Raw genomic sequence first — 21,816 nt, 5'->3', positions numbered from 1 at the left:
GACGTGCGTTGTTGGTATCAATAATATAAGCCCACTCATAGTGTAAACTGCGCATGTATGTGATCAAAGGTGAGTGCCCCTAACTTCTTAACAACTCTAGACTAGACCATGCTTTGTATATGTCCAGATGTGTTATGTTTACGTCTCAGAAGCCATCAGCTTCGACATACTAGTATTACGTACACCACGTCACAGTGCGCAGGCGCATTTCAAACCATAAACCTGCTTATTCTAGCTCCGGTTCAAGTTTTCCTACTTCACGTTGAAACTATTCTATCTTTGAATGGATCACAGGGAGACACCGGAGGACTTCAGGTCACGTGCGGCTCATTGATGAAAAGCGGCCACGGCGCATGCCTGGTGGGTTGGCCTGGGCTGTACATGAGAGAAGAGGAAATGGTGCCCAGTCGTGATGACGTCACGACTTCCACAGCGACATCATCAGGATCGGCTCTTGGCATACCGGTAGTTCCTGTCTGCGAGTTGAGTCGAGACGACTTCGCTAAACACTTCGCCTTCGCAGCGGAAATGGTGACACCGCACCTGCACTCGCTCTCCGAGTTCTCTATGGGGCGTTGGGACGACTGGGAGCCGTTCGGTCTCTTGGGAAGGAAGTTTGGGCAAGCGATTTTAAAAGCTCTAGACGTTCAGCCTTCCCAGCATGCCCCCGTGGTATGGGTGCACGATGGGGATAGTTTACTGATCCAAGTCGCCAAGTTTCTCAGAAATCAAGAAACTAGTCGCGAGTACACACTTTCTTACACACACCACATATCCTTCCCGCCATGGGAGGACCTGCAACGTTTCCCATGGTGCAACGAAGTCATGGACGGTTTCCTTGGTTACGATGACGTCATGTTCATGGCACAGGTGCACGTCAACAACTTCCTGGAATGCTGTCGCGAGATGTCCATCACCGTCAAGGTCAACGAAGATGGCGGAACCGTGTACTACCAAGGACGGACAGTCAAGGTCAGAAAGGTGGCACCCAGCTGTCAACATGACAAGCTGATGAAACTGGCCCAAGTTGCCCCGCCCTTGCCTCTTGGTTTGAAGCAAGACTGTAAAATCCTACTGGGGGCAGAAAGAGTTGCATACACCAAAGGTATTGTGCCTTTTAAAATTATAAGCTTGTTCATAGTCAGAACTGCGCATGCATGGGGTGATACGTCGTGGGTAGTATGTCAAGCATAACCAGCAATCAATTTAATGTATTGATGCATGTTTGGTCAACTGTAAACGGAGTAACACAAATAGATATCAACAGTTACCTGTTTAACTTTTGATTGTACCGTTTCTCAATAAGATGATTGCGTAAATTTTTGTAACATTTTACCTTAACTTTGCGCACAAATTATGATGTTAGGTCTTCCCGAACGTGTGCGTGCCTTCGGTCACATGCTGGAGCGTTACCCTGAGCACGTGGGGCGAGTCTGCTACTACCAAGTGGGGGTTCCAGCAGGCACGGAAGGTGTGAAGGTGTCCAGGATTCATCTCAAGGTGACCAGGCTTCACTTTGTTAGTTTCAGTGCCATGGAACCGCTTAGAACTATTCAAAAAATAGATTCATGTTGCAATACATTTAGTAATGTTCAAGCACTTTTGTGAGATTATTTATCTATGCAGCGTTCTGAAAGAGTTAATAATTTCAATGTAATATTGTTTGTATGAACCTTTGTTTATTGTTTCCGTTGTTGTTTGGTACTCGCAGGTACAGGAGGAAGTAGAGAAGGCTATCTTCACCGTGAACGAGACTTTCGGCACGCCAATATGGACCCCCATACATTACGTACCACATGCCATGCCTCACGCCCTTCTGACCGGTTTCTATAGAGATGCTGACGTCATGTTGGTGACGTCACTGAAGGACGCCCTCAACTTGGTTGCTAAGGAATACGTCTCCTGCCAGGTAAACGCTTTGACTGCGCAGCGGTCGTTTGTTACTTCCGTGAAAACGGAGGTACTTTTCTGTTTGTTACTATGAAAATATAGGAAAAATGCATTGCGACGAATATCAATATTCTATTTCTTGTTTCAAAAGGTCAACGACCCCGGAGTCGTGGTGGTGTCCAAGTACGCGGGCGTGTCCGAGATAATGGAGGAGGCGTTGCTATGCGACCCCCGCGACGAAGATGGCCTCGCCGACATCATGCACCAGGTACCAATGACGTCATATCGACTAATTGACCAATCACAAAACCTTATGATAATATGTTGTTAACCTATTACGCGATCAATATAAAGAGTTCCATGAGTTTAATCCATGGGGACATTAAAGGTACATACGTACATGCAAAGTGTGTCTTTCTTTAATATGAACTGATACTATGAAATTGTGATGTTTTCCAGGCTCTGACAATGCCTCTGTGGGAAAGACGCACAAGGATGAATAAACTACAGTCGAGACAAGAAGGCTGCAGTGTCGACGCCTGGGTCGAGAAGGTTTTAGATGGGCTACAATAAGCCAGTTCACAGTCTAAACAGCACATTTATATGTTATGTATTGTGGATAATATGTCAAAGTTGAAGGCCCCTGACATAAAGGAAACACGACTGAACATGGTAGCAAGCGTGGTCTTGACAAGAGCTGTTAAAATTTACGATTATTGACCTTTGACCTCGAGCATGCGCCGTTGAAATCGCGAAATGGCTAATTCCTTCTTCGTGGTGTGCAAACAACTAAAAATGGAGATTTCTGTGAATACTTCTGCATATTTCCTTCTGTGGTAATTATAAACCGTGGTACATGTACATGTTAAACCAGTTGTAGAACCAGTTGTAGTGCATTTGTGTATTCCATCTATCAGGACATAACAATTTAGCTTTTTAACACGCAGTACCTAATATTCCGTTGCATAAAACATTCTTATAAAAGCTAACGAGCTATGTTGTGGTTGGATGCACCTGCCATCGAAGCAATATAGCTCTTGACAGTACATAACAACAATTATAGCTGCTTGTATCTGAAGACGTTACCTTTTTTTAACACATCACGCAAACTATGTTCGTTTTTGTACGAAGAGGAGACTTCGCTGAACCGGGTGTGAGAAAGCCATTGTTGTGGGCGAGGCCTCTAACTAGCTGTCGGCCAATCAGAAAAGTACCTAAACGTTTTATTTGGGTAAATATGCTCCGGTTGGTCGTCAGCTCTTTAGAGCACCCACACTTCACCCCCAATCTTAGCCCGGTTCAGAAGAGCATTCCGAATCCTTATTGCATAGGTAACTCTGCGCACAATGTTGACTATAGCTACATTTTGCCAACATTGAAGGTAACTAAAGCATGTGCATATGCATGTAACGGATGGAGTTTTACTTCACTGACTAGCGGACGTTCAAAAAAAGGGCCTTCAGTACTTAGCTGTAATTTGCAGCAAGCAACATCAAATATTGTCCGTCTGACAGATGTAATAAAGTGCATAGCTGCATGGTTTATCGTTCCACTCATAGTCGTGGAAGTCTGCCATTTCTACACAGTCTTCACTTCCACCCTCTGCAATAGAACTCGGCTCTCCCTCATGCCACCCCTTCCACCCTGTCAGCAAAGTCCCGTCCTCCCAGAAAAACACCCCTCTTCTGTCTGCCCCTGCCCCGAATGACTCCAGCTGCAGCCCAATCCAATGACTGCCATTGGTGGTGCTCCTGATGTAGTCCGCGATTCGTGCGTGATTATTCGGATCCTTGACGATGGCAAGATGGCCGCCATCGTCCCGACAAACCTTGCGGGCGTCCTCAAACGACAGTTGGTTCACGGAGAAACGGAAACAGCCCTTTCCGAAAGATTTGTATCCGGCCTCACAGTTTCCCTCTCCTGTGCGAAATTGTGCAAAAAAAATATACTTTGGTTCATTTAAGTTCCTTAAGTAGACAGGTAACCCTAACCATATATTCCACTGACATAATATGGTCACTTCCGACTCACATCCTGTCACTCTACAAGTTTCCAAAAGCTTTCGACACACACCAAGATAAACAACAAATAAGCACACACAGGAACCAACATAATACCTCCATATTTACGGAGGTTAAATGATTATGCTTACCTGCCGTTTTTGCCCCAAAGAAACGAATTTCCCGAAGCCAGGGCTGCCAGCCCTGCTGTGTTGCCGTCACCGTGAATTTGAAGTATCGTGACGTCACCGTAAATTCCCCAAACACTTGTGAACGATTGGTCCCCGCTTGGACGTCGCTGACAGCGACAACATCCCTCCATTCGTACGGCGATGACGTCAACGATGCCTGTAGGGTGAAATCTGTGACGTCATGTACAGTATCGCCGAAGTTCGTCAGTGCGATTTTGGAAATGTCGTGGATGGACTTCAAGTCGAGTATGATGTACCAGTCGTTGGAGTACCGTTCGTCCGAGGGATCCCAGTAGGTGGTGACGTCACCGTCTAGCGCTTTGTCGGCGTCGAACGTCACGCCGTCGACGGCGTGGGGTGTCCCGGATGCTAGCACCGCCCAGGACGGGTCTGACTCCAGCCAGTTCTCTGTGGGGAGACGGGGAACTGATATTTAGCATATGGACCTCAATATAACCCTACTATACATCAATTTCCATCTTTAAAAAAAATACTGTAACCTACATAAGCCTCTATATAGTCAGCTTTTAAGAGTAAGCTGCGTCACGGTTTGAAGTGCGCATGCACAGACTAGTGTGACGTACTGTAGGTTATATATCATAAGCAAAACACGTTTGGACATTATATTAAACACGCTCAGTAGAGCTGTTTACAAATTAGCAGCATCGCATGCGCAGGCGTACTTCAAACTAGTAAATCGCTTATTGTTGATTACATACGGTAATCACACGGGCAATTACACTGACGTCTACCCTGCATTATAATTTACACGATTGAAAGGGTCTTTAATTATCACCCGGAATAAGTGGCACAGAGTTCAGGTTTTTGTAGTGCTTACCTTTCCTTTTCACATTTTCCACGCCCAACAGGTTTTTCACCAAGTTTTCCATCTTGTGTTGTAAGAGGCTGACTCTATACGACTGGACATTCGCTTCCTGTCCAATGGTTACTGAAAAAATGCACACATATGACTTATTTGCTTGTGTTATAGGTCTACCAATACCGTCATTGATAGCTGCTATAAAATAAGTCAGCTGTATCAGCAAACGAGGTCAGAGGGAACCAAAGTCAAATGTGTTCAATCATGCTAACGTTCCTAAAAACGAAGCAGCTCCAAAACACCTTTGACTTGCTAGTGTTGTTGTAGTTTTAAACTCCTTCTGATTTATCATTCAGTTATCAAATTGATGGATGTATCTGAATGTTACTTACTAACGTGATAAACAAGAAACCCCACCACTCCCACGTTGATTAGTATAAAGATGATGACGCATATTTTCCATGGTAGAGTGAAGGGAGGCTGTGGCGACTCGTACATGGCGATGACTTCCTGACTCGCTCCCTCGTACTTTTCGAGATCGTCTTCAGAAGGATCCGCGAGGAGATCTGCACCTTCCGTGCGATCATCGGTCGGCATCGGTTCGGGGATCTCATAAAGTTCGTCCTGAATTTCGTCCTTGTTCAAAGCGGTATAGTCCCCTGTAAAAGTTAACGAGGGTCATCAAAGATTATGAATGCTTGTATCCTCTCATGCAAGGCCCACCTCTTGTATATTTTCGTGTCATGCAACGACCCTGACGTACGGGCCCTCTTTCCGTCGTTCTGGCTGCCTGAGCACTGACCAGCCGTTGCCAACCAATCATGTCGCCGCCTACGCTAAAGAGGCAACCTGATTGGCTGGTAACTTTTCCTTTACAACAGGAGTGGAAGAACTTGATAGGCTAGCGGCTTTTTCTTATTGCCCACAAAGCGCTAGCCAGTCGTCACCAACCAATCATGTCGTCGCCCACGGTGGCAATCTGATTGGCTGGTAACTTTTCCTCTAGATCTAGCAACGGGATTGGAAGTATCTGGATGGGTGACAGTAGGCCATTGCTAATGTAAATAATTTGACATTTACAAGCGGCGAGCCTGGCATGAGAGGATGGTATAAAAACGCATTATCATAACGAATGCAAAATCTAACAATATGTCTCAGAAAAACGAAACTGCAGAAATGCAGAACAAGAAGAAACCTACCATTTTCCGGAGTTTCGGGAGATAGGGTGGTCAGATTGTAGTATTCGTCCATGATGTCTTTCCTGGATGGAAAATATGATACAATATGAAAAATAATCGCTGTTGGATACATGTGTTAGCAATAACAAAATTTGCGTTTTAAATTGTAATTCAGAGAAATTATAATATCTTTTCTCGAAAAAAAATCAGTTCTGCAAACTCTGAACTCCACTTCCTGTCACGTCTGCAACTCTGTCATTCACTTCCTGCCACTCTGTGGTGAACGTGGATACCATGAATTTGAAAAATACATAATCCAGACAAACAGACATACAGATAAACCGAACGCAGTACCTCCATTTTCGGAGAAAATAATGAACCGCTTGATTGAGTTCTTAAAATTTGCAAGGTCTGGAAGGCCCTGGATGGAAAGCTATCTGAAAATTTAGTTTCGACGACTTAAAATTCCGTCGGCGGATGAATCTGCAACACTTTGACCATCTGATATTTGTCTTGTGACTAAACACGTGAGAATATAAATGCGCCCCCGGAAAAGTGGCATGGAGCCAACCGCTATCAGACGAGAACAACAGGTCTCTCCATCCGGACGGAATGGCTGTTCTCTTTCGCTTTCGGAAACGGAAAAGTATCGATTACACTGTGTGAAAATCTTGTGACACATAGACACAAACATTGAATGTTTTAGTAAGTTATTGGGAGAAGCCTACTTCTCTCTCTTCACAGCCAGAGCTGAATTATGTAAGAGTAGTATTAAGTATTATTCGTTTACACACGCGTCACGAACAAAACATACCACTTTCTCCTGTTAAAAATGAAATTTAAAACGCCGTCCCGGCACCGAAAACTCCATACACTGCGTGGCTATGCTAGTGCTACATACTCGGTTTAAAGCAGTACAACATCTGTGACTGTAGTATTTGTCTGGACAGTAGATTTGCCTTACGCTGCATTCTTTCTTTAGTCTTGACTTTGTCTTGGATGAGCGCAGCACAATGGTCTGGAATTCACACTGACTGACGTAATGCAAAACTGGAAAATGAAGGCTGTTACAAGAGACTGGAGTACTAGGGGTCTCGTGTCTCATACTACGCTTTATGTTTTCTTTAACTAGAAAATAATCTCAACTTTGTCTTGGAAGAGGACAGTGGTATGGTATTATCGAGGGCGGAATGTTTGCAAAAGGCAATATAGTACTATTGGTGAAGGGCAATTGGGTTCGCTTTATGACGTAGCATGCAAGTTAGATTTTATCCTGAATAATTGAATTCATCATTAGCGTTGTCGACAAAAACATATATTCCTGTCGCGAAGTCAAACGCCAGATTGCCCAAAAGTCATAACTTAGCGTCCGGTTGTGTCGGTGTTTGCAGACTAGCCTGTCCAGACACTCCGTAAATACAATTGTGCAACGGAACAATCCTATAATTGAACTAGCGAACGTTTCAAAAACATTTCGCAACGTACAAATCGTTTATCGTTAAGCGTTGCTGCACCTCCTGAATAAATGGTTAATGCCTGTTCCCTTAAATCTACAAGCGTTGTCAGAATTACGATGTCTAAGGGATGGGCTCGTAAGGGGTCGCCAGTAAGCACAGAATGCCATGGAAAATATCGATCTTTTATTAAAACTTTTCCTGACTTCCTTTACCCCACCCCCCGCCTTTCCTACACTTACTGGTCAGTCCCTAACAGTTGAAGTGGGTTTTATCGTCGCCATAACAGGAAACATGTTAAGATACATCATGTAATCAAAAATTACCAACAACCAAAGCCAATATCTGCCGTACAATGTCCTCCTATGTAATGCCACAACCATACAGTAATACAATTATGTACGCTCAGTGAGTCAAGAAACATGATCTTGATCTTACCTTTGAGAGTTGCTCTTGATTGTAGGCCAGATAACGTTCTGTCGTCAACAACTTGTCAAGTGCGTTCTGGTACTAAGAAGCAGATTTTACAACTTATTCCCGAGTGTATACTACAACATGCTCTTTGCTGTAACGTTATAAATCTCGCTCTGACTGTTGGCGAAAGTTGTTGTACCACTTCCGCTTTTCCCAGCCCCGAAACGTCGGCTGAGAGCCAGAGCTTTTGTTTTGGGGTGGGCTGGTACGTGTCAGAGGTTAAAGGTGTTTCCTGTTCGTCTGTACAAATGTATATGGTTCGTCATGACGTCACCGCTACTTATGGACAGCCTCTCAATGGCTAGCTCTCTTCTGATGGTGTGGATATAGCCGCCGTCAGTCTTTCTTTCTAGCTCCCTCTTTGTCTTTTGTTGAATTTCTCTCCGCATTTCTTTCGCTTTCTCTCTTTCTTATCTTACTACCTTTCTTTAATTATCTCTCCCTCTCTTATAGATGATTACCTTTTAAGGCCAACACAAAACATCTATGCAAAACATTGCACGTGTCAGCAAATTAGACCCTATTAAAGGAGGCATGATACGTTCTACCCATGATCGGGGAGAGACGTAGGTAAAGTTTGACATTTGGATGCTTTCACCTCTTTCAGCATCAGCTCTAGTTCATTGGGGGCGATATGGAGCAATACCCAATCTGTTGTATTCTTCGGGTTTTGGCTTGACGTTTCATATTGAATAAGCCAAAACCCTAAGAACACAACGGATCACGTATAGCATCCGTACTATGAAATAATTTCTTGAATGGTAGGTAAAAATACCAATTTTACTAATGTACAGATTATATACATAGTCTACAAGTCGAAATTAAACACAAGGGGTGGATACACGCATACATGTATTTGACACTTCATTATACTTCTCCGCACAAAGTAGACACCGGAGTGACCAGAGATTCAGACACCAGTAATAAATACAGTAGTACTAACGATGTGTACTATTCTTCACATTAACTATTGTCAAATTTTCTTGGATTGAGGCACGCGACGGTATTTCCCACGAGTGAGAATGTAGGGGTGTCCATGATCTTTCTATATATATATATATATATATTTTCTCTGAAACGCGCTTACTGTGTTATTTATTTCTCTTGACTTTCTTGACTCTGGAATTTTTCGGAGAGCTCTTTGCGCTAGTCAAATTCCCACTACCGGCAGTTCCACGTTTATCCGCTAGAGGCGCCTGCTGACACCTGTCTATAACATGTCTGACCACGCCAAGCTTGTCATAACGTTGGCTCACGGCATATTCTACGGAGAAATTGTGGGCTCTATCCGGTTTTATAATTTTGTCCGGGTAGTAGTGGTAACCGATGTCTCTTCCATGTTTATCCTTGTGAAAGGGGTAGAAGCCGTAGAGGTTGATTCGCCTGCAGAAAGTTAAAGCCGTGAACATGGCCTGCAGCATCCCAGTTGTTTGTACGTCTTCCAGCTCTGGAGCCAAGTCCGGCATAGTTTCCGTGATGGTGCTGAGAACAACAGAAAGACCGTATGAGCATATGATGAACAGCAGCACTTTGTGTGAACACGTATTACAATACTGACGCTCTATATCATCTGTATAATGATTCAAAGACCATTCTTCTACACAGAGCTTTGCCCCCGACCTATAAACTTTACATTAGGAAGGCTCTACTACGGGCTGAGCTCGAGGTTTCCACTTTTGTGGGCGTGGCCTCTAACCAGCTGCCAGCCAATCAGAGAATCGTCTAAATATATTCTTAAAGTAAAGCCAATACTCTGATTGGCTCACGTTGACAGTTGGTTCACGGCTACAAAAGTGGAAACCTCAGTCCGGTTTAGTAGAGCCTCGCCATTATATATCGTATAGCCCGTGGCGGGCGACGCTCTGCGTAGGAACATGGAGAAAGATTGCACAAAATATCGGCAACTTATTCCTCGATCTGAAAAACGTCAAATCAGAAAATTCCCTTTTTTTCATAATTGTCGTAATCACTAAACCAACATTAGGAAATGATTTGTTTTCATACTCACTTTCTGATAGTATCTGCAAGGTTTCCAGCTTTATAAGTCTTCAAAGTAAATGCAAGTTTGTGTTTCCTGGCTATTTTTATCAGACATTGAAAATCATTCGTCCATTCTCTTCTCCTGCCACTCCTCGCAGACATTAAGATCGAAGCGTTCAGTTGTCTTAGTCTTTGAGAGTAGACATCTTTAGGGCCACCCAAGTAAAAAGATTCGTTTATCTTTAGAAGGATGTCTCTATTTAGAATCGTGACGTTTTTCTTGGTGCCGACGTCATCTTCGTATCCGTCGATTGGACCGACGCCGAACCTGATGACGTAATCATGGGCGTCAATCTCACCCCCGCAAAGGCTTCCGGTCAGGATACCGCTGTTGCCGACTACTGCGCATGTCTGGTAGTGACGTATGTCGTTATGGCCGTCCAGTTTGCACGTTCGGCGGCCCTTCCCACATGGCAAGGCTAGGTTGGAGCTTGCTATGACTTCTCTGTTGTCCATTCCGTGTAAAGGATGAAGACCATCTGCAAGTTTCCTAAAGGGATGGGACCAATATTATGAACTTTCCATAGAAATATACTCTGAAGCAACGAAAAACAATCAAAATATTTTGCCAATTCTAAAAAAGAACACATTTCTATGTCTTCCATTAGACTGGGACATATCCGAGAAAACTTTGTGAGGAGTCAAAAATTCCCTCAAGGATACGCACGGCAAGGTTTGTTGAGCATCTTAACTACAGTATTAAGCCTTCCATAAAATTGTAACTGTTAGGAGGAGACATTACTTTACAAAAAAAATCCAGGCTTTCTAAGATAGAACGTTGATTTTTCTCATCGTCAAAACGGTATAACGGTATATAGTCGACATAAATACTCTCATGAACTGAGATTATTCAATTATCTATTTGCTATAGCCGTGTCCTTACCTAAGTTCTTTCAATGCTCCAGTGTTGATGGGCCAGTTGTTCCACGTCGAAGAGGAGCTCTTCGCATACTTCTTGCTGACGTTCTTTAAACTGAAGTATTTTTCCTGAGCTTCCCGTGACATATTGTACACTGGCCTGCATTTAAACACATAGAATGGGTTTTGTCACAACCTTAGCGGAAAAATAAAGCTATTTTTGTTACATAGTTTAAAGTAATATTCTACCTTATTGTATGTAGGAAAATAATTTTATATAATTTTTACCAATAAAATTATTTTAGACAAACCTTTCAAGGCCTTTCTTTGCTCTTCCGAATGGTCTCATGCCTGGTTTCCATAACACAATGCTGTGAAAAATAAAGGAAAAGAAAAATTTACAATGGATTAGCAAAAAAATATCTTTACATCATATGTCTCCTGTACAAGTTTCAAATGTTTTATGTATCAGACGATATCATAAGAGCCAAACCATCGACTAAAAGCTATATATATATATATAAAGTTCAAGCATAGAATATAGCAAGTACAAGTAATACATTAATATTCATGACGATAATTAGAAAAATCAAAAGATAACGTTACTAGCAGTTTTCAATCTGAAGACATTAATCATTAAAGTAATTGTTAATGTAATTGTGATATTTGTACTTTGTATTTGACACCAAATATGCTAGCCATCTTCAACCTGTCACACTAAAACTGTTTCTAGAAATGCATAAGCTGACTGATCTCCAAACAGATGTTGGGAGGAATCTATGATTTCTAACACGCTTTCTTAGCTGCCCTTCCCAGCGGAGGCACTTTGATATAGAAAATGGCAGGCAGAAAATTGTAACAATTCACCCTTCCAAACATCTGCATGGAAATTGAACGTTTATTCTGACAAAATTTAACAAAGAAAGGGGAGGACTGTAGGTACATGTACCTGACATTATCACGGGTTCCGAGATAAAAACTCCCGGCAGCCATTGCGTCTGACCAGACACTGTCTATGGGACTCCAGCCGTCTTCAGGGTCTAACTCATCCTCCATGTCGTACTGCGCATGCTCTAGGTCACTTTTCGAGCTTATGAAAATGAAATACATAAACAGTTCGTCAAGGCATGATTTCATATGCATTGGTTGATAAATAAGGAAGTCGTGCATAAATGATCTCCCAAGAATATACTGATTTTAGGCCGGACGCAGGGGGTTCGAGCAATGATTTACTATGGCCTATAAAAGCCCGCGAAACTATGTAATCCAAACCGGGTATGCAGACTTACTTGCCGACGCGGACCAATGAGGAACCTCCATAAAGATGATTGACTGACTGAACACGCGGCCTGTGGAAAATTCGATAGACATGTGGGTCTATATTTTCAGTCCGCTCAGCTAAAGTTCTGACCGGCGTGTGCCAACCCGTGTTTACCCTTGTTGTGTTATCTGTTAGGCGAGTGCCGACATGTTTACCTCATTAAATCATCTCTGGTATTACCGCCAAAATCCTGATTATGTCGATGTTGATGATGCGTCTTGATGTCTAATTGCACGAACCCTCTGAGGTAGGCATAAAATCACTTTTCGCTAGCGAAAACACACTTACAAGAATATTGGGATTTTCACATTTTTAAGAATGTCATTGTCGATTTGAATAACCTATATGATAATAACGTTAATGACCCGCTTTCCCTCGGTGTTTACAGCTTCGCTCACTCAGTGGTTTATTCGATGCTTGTGAGTCGCTTTCTAACGAGTTAAAAGTGCAAAGGGCGAGTCAATATTGTTTGTAGCATTTCCTGTTATTGAGATTGTTTGTTAACCTTCATGAGTCTACGGGTAGCAGACGTCATCGATTACGTGTGTTACATGTAGTTACTAGTACATTGCACTTTTTACTAGTGATGTTTAAACCTTGCATGATAATAGCCTATAATAGCGGGGAGAAACCAAAAGACAACTGGATATTCATAGTTTCAATATAGAGTGTTTACCTTGAGTTATCTTGTTCTCCTGAGTTTCTGAGTAGTATTAGAAAGGATGCGATCCCGACGACAGCAAACCCCATGATGACCCTCCACGCATTCTTACCACATCTAAGCCGCCATTTGTGGAAAATCCTTGAGAGAGCCATAGTAACAGATTACCTGTAAAATTTATGTCGTGAAAAAGAAAACGTGAACAGTTTTCGCTGTAAGTAGAACCAAGACAGATGAGTTTCCTGACAGAATACTAATCATACAGTTAGGAAAGATATTGCAAGAAGGTTAAATAATATGTATTGCTATTGCAATCCCATTCTTGAAGGCTATTTACAAAGGAACGCACAAATACGACAACGTAAAAAGCTCGTGTTTCTACGCATGTTACGGGGGTGACTTCTTAGAAGACAGTGGATAATGAATAGTCTCGTTTTTTAATGAAAGTAGACATTGTGACATAAGTAGGCCGTCAATAGTTCCGGCTACATTACCAAGTCATCAGTTTAAAAAATGCTTGGGTTTAAAAAATTTCCTTCGATTCCTTACAGCGCCAACCGTGATAGGCCATGGCGTATAAACTGAATGTATACAATATTGTGTTGTCCACATAGTAACTGTTCACAGAACGAAATTATGACAGTTAACAACAACACTTTTATGCTACATATGCCCATACCTACCTATCATAAAGGAAGTGTAAACGGAATCACCTTTAGTTCACATGAAGGCAGTATCTACACCTGTAAGTTGCAGCAAATGATATATAAAGGAAAATTTCATTCCCCTCCCTGGAGTAAGACGAAAACAAAAGATTTTCTTACCGTGTATAATGTAAGTGTTCTCGGGCAGTCTGAGTGAATATCTGGTCGGACCAGTTGTCTAAGCCTAAGGCCACAACAAGTAAATCTAACTGATGACATCCTCTACCGACTCCAAATCTAATGCGAGATCTAGAGCGCGGGGAAAACAAAATAAGCCACTGAATTACAAGATCCCTTTATTTTTTGATAGCATGAGAGCATAAACGTAGTAGCAAGAACAGCAGTGGCAAACATGACATACAACCAACAAGTTTTTTTTTTTCACGACCGTATTCAAGTAGTGCAGAAATTAAAGTGACATTAGTGTAGTTGTACCGATACTGAGCTACAGCACTAGTGCGCTCAAGGCTACCTCCTACGAGTACACGACATATTTTCCATTACTGTTTTTCTTTTAATGTTCCATCGCCGAAAATATTGAAATGCGCGTTGATGTCACCCATAAAACTAACCTGTTATTACTGGCCGAATACTGAGAACACGGTACTGTAGTATGATTCACTGGGGCGGTCTCGTTGACAAAAGAACCCGGTCATTTTACTTCCTCGGGCGCTAGGGGAAACCGTATGCACATCAATCTCAAGTAGTCTATCGTCCATGTTTTCGAAATGAAGAACAAAATCAGACACGAAGAGACGCGGGAAAACGTTCCTAACACGGATACAGCCAACGTGCCCTTTGCTAACCGAATGTACGTCTGGTTGTTAGAATGCTGCAGTTTGTAAAATCATCGCTAGATAGCAACCTCGAAAAATCCAGAGAATAGCCATATACAGCACCAAAATAACTACAAAAGTGCCACAGTTTTTCAATAGAAATAAATCAGAGATAATGATATCAATTTAGTCTCTTTGTTTCTACCGCCGACGGACAGAAGTAAAGTGGTCTAACAACTCTGTCATCAGTACACTACATACGGGACACTGCACACAAAAGTCCTTTGACCAATTGGAGCACCCGAAAGCAACTCAGGCGATACACCTGCCTTTCTCCACTTGTTTCAGAAGCTTTGTATTCATTTGTGAAAGAGGTCAAACGTATTGAATAGACCAATTCGCTGGGTTTCAGTCACAGTCTACAAATAAGGAATGCCGTAGCTCCTTTACCAGAGCAGAGGTATGTCTGTGTACATATATGCTTTACGAGGGGCGGTCAATAAGTAATATTCCTGACCCATTTTCCATAGCAGGAGATTAATGAAACTTGGCACAGTTATTAGTCTTTCTCTTCATAGGAACCACCCAGAGTTATGCATTTCTCCCATCGTTTGATGCAGCTCTGGACACCGTTTTTGTAGGACACCCCATGTTGGTCCTCCAACAGATGCCTCATCAATGGCAGAAGAGGGACGACCAGGTCTGGGAGCTGTTTCCACAGACTTCCGGCCATGTTTGAATTCAGGATGCCAGCGTTTTGCAAGGTCATATGATGGGGCATCATTACCATAAGTTTCTTTCATTTCATCAAAAGTCTTCTTTGGTGTGCGTCCTTTCAAATAAAAAAAAACCGGATCACTGCGCGACACTCAACTGGTTCCATTTCACACATGGTCCATTTCGCACCTGACTCAGTTCAAACACCAGTAAATCAGAAACCATAATTAGTTCAGAGCTGCTTTTTGCAACATAATCTATAAAGATATGAATCATTACACATACAAAATTTCATCTAGATCAGACGACTGGAAGTGGGTCAGAGACATTACTTATTGACCGCCCCTCGTACTATCTTTACTCAATGTCGCAATGGTCCTTAGTGTGAGGCTTTCGCAGCATGTTTCTTGTAAATCTTAATTTAGACCTCGTTATAGAAACAGTATTTTTGTACTATTGTACGTATATATTAAGTTTTCTAAAGGGATTACCCTACGAAGCAATGGGGACATTAATTGTGCCAAAGAAATAGTGTTCACTTGTTTCTGTACTAAAATTAAGAAATGTTAAGACTCTCTCCTTTACCAAGTGACGTCCACACTTACATGCGAGGGAAAATCAGACCATCCTTCTGGACGGGTCGGTTTTCAGATATCAATGCTGCATACTCTTCTGGTCTTTATTCACTTCAATTCATGTAGATCAAGAAATCCAATTCCTACTACGCTGTTTTACAACTTTTTATTGGATCATTAACTTACTTGGTTTCAATTAAGAGAAACGCATCAATGATCAGCGTTTTTTTATTGGGTAAGAACGACTTGATCTCAATTCAATATTGTAGATACAGATATGGTAATGTAATGCATTGTAATAGAAGTGGTTGCCATGTCTCAGCCAAAAGTACATGCACGCTTACGTCGAGCACTTAACTCAAAAGTTTTCTACTGCGTATACTTGGACTTGACAAGAAAAGGTTCAATACATGTGGATGTTGGTGAGTAGCCCTCGTATGAATACATGTACTAAAGCTACAAACATACCATATTTGACACAGGTCATCAGACATCAATGTTGGTATGTCCGAGCTAATCAGGCGTATAACTACACTCGTGGGTTGGACGTCCCACTCCCAGGTCCAGTTATACACCAGTTATTATCCCGGTCAACGAACCCGGCCGCACAACCCTGCGCTACATGTAGCCGGTCAGTGGGCTGGGGAACAAAGACAACCCATCAGCAGGTAAAACGGATGGTTATCTATACTTTAGGATGGGATCGGGGTTATGTGTGGGTACATAGTTGGTCTCTTTGGCAACACTTATAATTAGTTGAGGCATACAAGCTTTTGGCGACGCCTCAAGGAAGAAGGCACATATTATGTTTTCTATCACGTGAGAGTGACGTACGGGTGGACTGGGGAACAAAGACAGACGGTAAAACAAATGGTCATCTATGCTTTAGGATGGTATTATATGTGGGAAAATATGTTGGAACATTTGTGGGAACATGTGGTCTCTTGGGCTAAACTTTAATTGAGTCATGCAAGCTTTTGTCGACGCCTAAGGGAAGCCGGTGCATATTATGTTTTCTATCATGGTGAGTGTGACATACGGGGTTCTGTGCTCTAGAAAACGTATAGCACTAAATTTCCGACCCTGATATCCATTTATTAGCCAAGAGACACTTTCCTCAATATTTTACATCTTTGATACTGAGACATGACAAAAACATCAATGTGACTTTTCTTATAGTGGTGGGAAAAATACCGACGGATTTAAGAGCAGATGACAGAATTGGGCCACAAAGTTGTACCAGTTCCTGATTTTGCTGTCACTTTGATTTTCTACAACAATCAACAAATACAATAGCGGGGAGAAATTGTACAATTTTGCTGTCAGTCTCTCTGAAACGGCCCCATTGTGGCACACACTACTGACCATGGACAAACGGGAACCCGAAATTGCAATCAGTCTTAATTCTTATCACCTAATTGTCTGTAGATTGCCCATCAAACGCCCAAAAGGTAGGTTCATTAACCAGGTGCCTGCAAAACCATATAATGGCGTTTGTGTCCTGATTTAAATTTGGGTTAACGTTTGCACAACTTATTGATTAAACAAACTGTATCAAATGTTACAAATTGTACACATCATGCACCAAACTTAGGGTGCGCATTCATTTGTTTATTCTATATATTTATGTAGTTGTTTTTTAAAACCAGAATGGCTCTTGTACAATGTACATGAGAAAAAAAGTAGAATTCGTGTAGAAATGACGCTAAAATATTTATCCATAGTCGTAGTCAGTATCCAGGTCATCAGGTTTGGAGGTCAAAGGTTAAAACACTCTAATGCACCGCGATTGCGTGGACATAATATAACGGAGACTTCGGAGATTATCCAAATGCCGGTCGGGTCCAAATGTCGTCCAAGTTTAAGAAATATCAAAAATATTGATGCGAAGATATTCATGCCGCTGATAACTGATTATTGGTGTACTATGCCAGAGGCATGTTAAGAAAGAGAGTGTGTGTTTCTGTTTCTTGTTTGATCCACCATCCTAAACTATCACTTACCTATATATATTCCATGTAAATGCCTAGGAATCCTGCCCTCACGATGCCACCAGTGTTATTCCGGTCCATGCCCACTACGGCAAGACGTCGTCGTGTTACGCTGACCGTGGCTTTGGCCTCAACTTTGACCTTTCTAGCATTCGCGTTCGTGTACGTTGATTCGAACTGCTCAAGAAAAGCAAGGTAATTTTGTTTCAACTACCATAGACGAGAAAAACAAATTATATTTGTGTTACCCTTCTTTCTATACCTATGCAAGGTATATTCAAAAGACAACAAACTATACAAATCGTAAACAAATCGTTCTTTATCTATAAAATTCGTTGAGCAGTCGCAGCCTTTTCGCCACTCAAAGTCAATGCACGTTTTCTCTTGAATCACGACATTTCGATTTACATCTATGTTATCAAATACGAAAATATTAGCATCCTACATAATTAACAGATCAGTTATAGTTTTGCTTCTACGCATGCATTTAGATTGATGTCTGTCAAAACAATTGGCGGAAGTAGAACCCAGCGCCATGCCCTGATGGAGGATGACAGCAGCGAGTGGACACCAATCGGCGTCGGTGATGTCTTGCCATCTGCCCAAAACAACAGGAGCTTCTACATGTCCACCCGGGACAACGTCAGGTACAGTACTAGCATCCACTCACGTTATTGCCCCACTGTGATTTTCGTATCAATCAAGGGACGAGGGCTATTTATAATTTTGAGCTACAATCCACTGCAATAAGCCTAATCATTGTCAAACTTTACATGGCCAGCAAGATAAATTGTGGACGATTCGTCAAAATTGAAGACCCCTGTAGCAAATACGTCTAGACAAGATATGCTTACAAGTTATAAGCCTTTACCTTTGACATATAATCAACAGTGCAATACGATGCCCATGCGCAATTTAATCCGCGAACCAGGTTATTTCACATATGACACTCATACACTTTGAGACACACTGTTGACGTCACACAAATACGCTCCACAGTGCATAGATGTTTTTGAATATATGTATTTTGATTAATGTTTCTTTATAGTGTCGTGTTAGAGAAACGGAAACGCAAGAATCGAGTGATAGAGGGAGCAAAACATGAGAGCATGGATGGGGAAAATCCAAAGCCACAAGCTCCAATCGTCTTCAAAAGGTGTGATATGAATGTATTTTTGATTTGTAGAAAGACTTTTGATTTTATTCATATTTGTGAAAAATATGTTTCTCAAAATTGGATATGAATTTCTGTTGACGTCTGAAATTCCAGATTACCAGCGAAGATCACACAAGAAAGTTCTGGACCTTTGACAAAACATTCGGCTCTACCGACTGGTGGCAATCGTGGTGCTGTTCATGTAAAACCGAAGAATAATACAAGATCATCCTTCTCTGCTACTGCTTACAGACTGGAAAGGATTAGTAAGTGGAGCACGTGGAACATCTGGCCAATAAATGAAGCAGTCCTCAGAAAAATCAGGTAGAACAAAAATGAAATTCGTGCAGTTTTGAACAATACAGACAAAGATATGAAAACTGATGCTGTCGCCATATTTATTCATATCAATTACTTGGTGTATATTATTAGGTTTTGTAACCTATTGCAGTATCAGACCTGTTCAATAAGCAGGTTCGCGCGGTATGAACTGCCCATACGTAAGGTCAAATGTGAGGGCCCCTAACTTGTAAACAGTTCTTGTCTTTACCATGCTTGATACCATGTCTAAATGCGTTTTGTTTGTATTTCAGGAGCCTTCGCTTTTGATATATTACCCTCAATGCATCATACTGAGCATACGCAGTTCAAACTGTGAACTTTCATTTCACGTCTGTTCAATTTAATAGAGATAACTCTCACCTAATTAATATTTTGTCCGTTGATGTTTATAGGACACTTTCTCGTGCTCTTCTTCCAAAGTTCGGGATGGGCAAGGATGAAATAAGGTCGGACTCTACCCGACTCCACAAATGTGTTAAGAAATCGAGAGGATGCAAGCTGGACAACAAAAACGCCATACGTCACCAAGACACATGCGCAGTAGTCGGCAACAGTGGTATCCTGACCGGCAGCCATTGCGGTGGTGAGATTGACACCCATGATTACGTCATCAGGTTCGGCGTCGGCCCAACCGTCGGATACGAACATGACATCGGCAGGAAGAGAAACATTACATTTCTAAATAGGGACATTCTTCTCAAAATAACCAAGTCTCTCCGTTCGCCTGCATCCAAAAATGTCTACACACAACGTCTGAAGCGTATGAACTCTTCAACCTTAATGTTTGCAAAAGGCAAGAACAAAGAATGGAACACAGACATTGAAAGTCTCATCACAATAGCCAGGAGATATAACCTCTGCTTCACGCTTAGAAAGAATACAAAGAATCTCGGAATCATAATCAGAGGGTGAGTATCCACTCCATATTTATTTCAGACCTGTTCTACTTTGCATTGCAGCTAGGCGTCGCTGCTGCAGCGTGAAGAATGCGGTCTCAAACGTTTATGAGGGGAATATAAACTCAGTTAAGTTTGGGATTGCATTCTTTACCTTGCAGTGGCGCAACCTAGCTGCAGTGTGAAGTAGAGCCAAACAGTAGAACCTTGAGGAAGGTGACAGCGCGGTCACAGAAACATTAATATTGACTATAGATTGTTTGCTGAGAACAAACAAATGCCCTTTGAGTACTTTCAATGCTTAAAATGCATTCCCTTGTGTTTCAGTATCCTGAGCCAAGAAATGCCTGACCTGGCCCAGCATCTCGGAGGAGTGGAGACAACAGGCATCTTATCTGTCTTCATGGCCTCCACCTTCTGCCATAGGATTAACATCTACGGCTTCTATCCTTTCACGAAAGACATTCACGGTAAAGACATCCAGTATCACTACCACGACAACGTAAAACCCGGACGTAAGGGTTCAGCCGATAACTACCCGGTGGAGTACATGGTAAACAAACGTCTGCACAAGCTGGGAGTTGTGAATCATATCATTGACAAATGTCAGTAAGCGCCTCCTATTGGTAGCAACCTTACCTACAGGGATATTATGGTCTATTTGTTAGCTATCCTACTTTTGAGCCATTAGCTGGACATTCGGAACTTAATACAGTAAATTAGTTGTATGTTAATGATAGGGGGTATGTTAGGGAAAACCCATTATTAGTTCACCAGATATCCTTATTTATCAAGAGTTTTAGCGAGCAATTTATATGTTCTATTTATCAGTGACATGGAAATTTCTGCTTTTGGTTATCATTATGCATGTATAGGAGAAAAATTCAGTGAAATATATGAAAAACTCAACTCTAACTGTGAGTATAAGTTATGAATGTGTCTGTCTAATATGTCTTTACCTTAAGGTTAATTTGCAGTTGGACCAATTAAAATGTGACAAACATGTGCATTTGTGACACCTTGTGGGTAATATGAATTACAAGGGAACTTGTAATGAATTACAAGGGAACTGGCGAGTAATAGGACTAAGCAATCTTCTTGTGCCGTACAGACGCACGCTATAATCCAACATGACGTAGATGACGTCATACGGAAAACCCGTATTGATCTAGATATTCATAGCAACTAATCAACTTTTAAAGATCAAATGACGACAAGACATTTCGGTATATTAATGACATGTAGTGGCCTCACCTGGATAAACTCTTACTCGTCATTGTCATCAACCAGTCGCTTCAGATTTCAACTTCTTTTGATGATCTAATAAGAAATTAGAAGATTCTTCATTCTCGGAGCCGCCATTTTTGTTTGGACTGTCCCACCAAACAGCAATGAAATGTAAGACGGAACGTGATTGGCTGTTAACTTAACCGCATTCTTTGCAAACTTTGGACAGCTGGTAAATAATATTCTCTTCTTCGCATGCTCGCACAAAAGGGAATCAGGTTTTCCGTCTATTTCACACACAAGTACACACACCTGTACAGGGTAGTGAGCTCGAATTGATCTGTACGGTGTACCATTTGAAGCATTTTTGGACCAAAAGTAAATAGACCTTTGATTGGCTGAAAGTGAGAAAAAAGTTGTTGTTTTTTTCCTTTTCGGTCGGGGAAAGGTTAGATTCAGCTCTTGGCAGAAATACACTTTGCCTGTTCAGAAAACAAGGAATCTGGTCTTTTCAATGGATACTATTGTCTAGAACTGTTCTTGTT

At 41.8% G+C, this 21,816-nt stretch overlaps 3 protein-coding genes across 5 annotated transcripts in view; 2 read left to right on the top strand and 1 right to left on the bottom strand.

Moving 5' to 3' along the window:
* LOC118405385 (trehalose-6-phosphate synthase-like) overlaps window positions 1–2,874 on the top strand; it is a 4,310-nt gene extending 1,436 nt beyond the window's left edge. Inside the window, exons 3-7 of the mRNA XM_035804870.1 lie at window positions 295–1,105; window positions 1,367–1,500; window positions 1,712–1,909; window positions 2,042–2,158; window positions 2,350–2,874. Of these exons, the coding sequence (XP_035660763.1) occupies window positions 295–1,105; window positions 1,367–1,500; window positions 1,712–1,909; window positions 2,042–2,158; window positions 2,350–2,463 (1,374 nt within the window). The 3' untranslated portion in view covers window positions 2,464–2,874. The remainder of the gene's footprint in view (window positions 1–294; window positions 1,106–1,366; window positions 1,501–1,711; window positions 1,910–2,041; window positions 2,159–2,349) is intronic.
* A 134-nt stretch (window positions 2,875–3,008) lies between these two features.
* On the bottom strand, window positions 3,009–21,803 carry LOC118405386. Of its 3 annotated transcripts, none has more exons than XM_035804871.1 (6): window positions 21,299–21,803; window positions 6,101–6,162; window positions 5,294–5,560; window positions 4,920–5,030; window positions 4,043–4,489; window positions 3,009–3,810 (listed from the first exon to the last, which is right to left on the bottom strand). In XM_035804871.1, exons 1-6 carry the CDS (start codon window positions 21,325–21,327, stop codon window positions 3,383–3,385), a joined length of 1,344 nt encoding a protein of 447 aa, XP_035660764.1. In that variant the 5' UTR covers window positions 21,328–21,803; the 3' UTR covers window positions 3,009–3,382. The 3 variants fall into 3 exon arrangements, with proteins under 3 accessions (XP_035660764.1, XP_035660766.1, XP_035660767.1); XM_035804873.1 differs by lacking the exon at window positions 21,299–21,803 and adding an exon at window positions 7,972–8,233; XM_035804874.1 differs by lacking the exon at window positions 21,299–21,803 and adding an exon at window positions 6,300–6,348.
* On the top strand, window positions 14,081–20,927 carry LOC118405384. Its single transcript, XM_035804869.1, has 8 exons — window positions 14,081–14,827; window positions 16,142–16,327; window positions 17,690–17,845; window positions 18,142–18,297; window positions 18,699–18,806; window positions 18,921–19,130; window positions 19,541–20,056; window positions 20,372–20,927. Exons 2-8 carry the CDS (start codon window positions 16,164–16,166, stop codon window positions 20,655–20,657), a joined length of 1,596 nt encoding a protein of 531 aa, XP_035660762.1. The 5' UTR covers window positions 14,081–14,827; window positions 16,142–16,163; the 3' UTR covers window positions 20,658–20,927.
* Window positions 21,804–21,816: the final 13 nt, after the last annotated feature.

This window comes from Branchiostoma floridae, chromosome 18 (genome assembly GCF_000003815.2).
Source record: "Branchiostoma floridae strain S238N-H82 chromosome 18, Bfl_VNyyK, whole genome shotgun sequence".
Classification (NCBI taxonomy): domain Eukaryota; kingdom Metazoa; phylum Chordata; class Leptocardii; order Amphioxiformes; family Branchiostomatidae; genus Branchiostoma; species Branchiostoma floridae.
The sequence above is the reverse complement of the archived record's forward strand: the minus strand, read 5'-3'. Positions and strand labels throughout refer to the sequence as shown.

Bases quoted from the DNA above. Each gene is read 5' to 3' on its own strand.
- LOC118405384 (XM_035804869.1), top strand. From the start codon at position 16,164: ATGTCCGAGCTAATCAGGCGTATAACTACACTCGTGGGTTGGACGTCC. The intron at 16,328-17,689 runs GTAAAACGGATG...GTAAATGCCTAG, and splicing joins CAAAGACAACCCATCAGCAG to GAATCCTGCCCTCACGATGC. The intron at 20,057-20,371 runs GTGAGTATCCAC...CTTGTGTTTCAG, and splicing joins CTCGGAATCATAATCAGAGG to TATCCTGAGCCAAGAAATGC.
- LOC118405386 (XM_035804871.1), bottom strand. From the start codon at position 21,327: ATGACAATGACGAGTAAGAGTTTATCCAG. The intron at 6,163-21,298 runs GTGAGGCCACTA...TTTTCCATCCAG, and splicing joins ACGAGTAAGAGTTTATCCAG to GAAAGACATCATGGACGAAT. The intron at 3,811-4,042 runs GTAAGCATAATC...AATTTCGCACAG, and splicing joins CTTTGGGGCAAAAACGGCAG to GAGAGGGAAACTGTGAGGCC.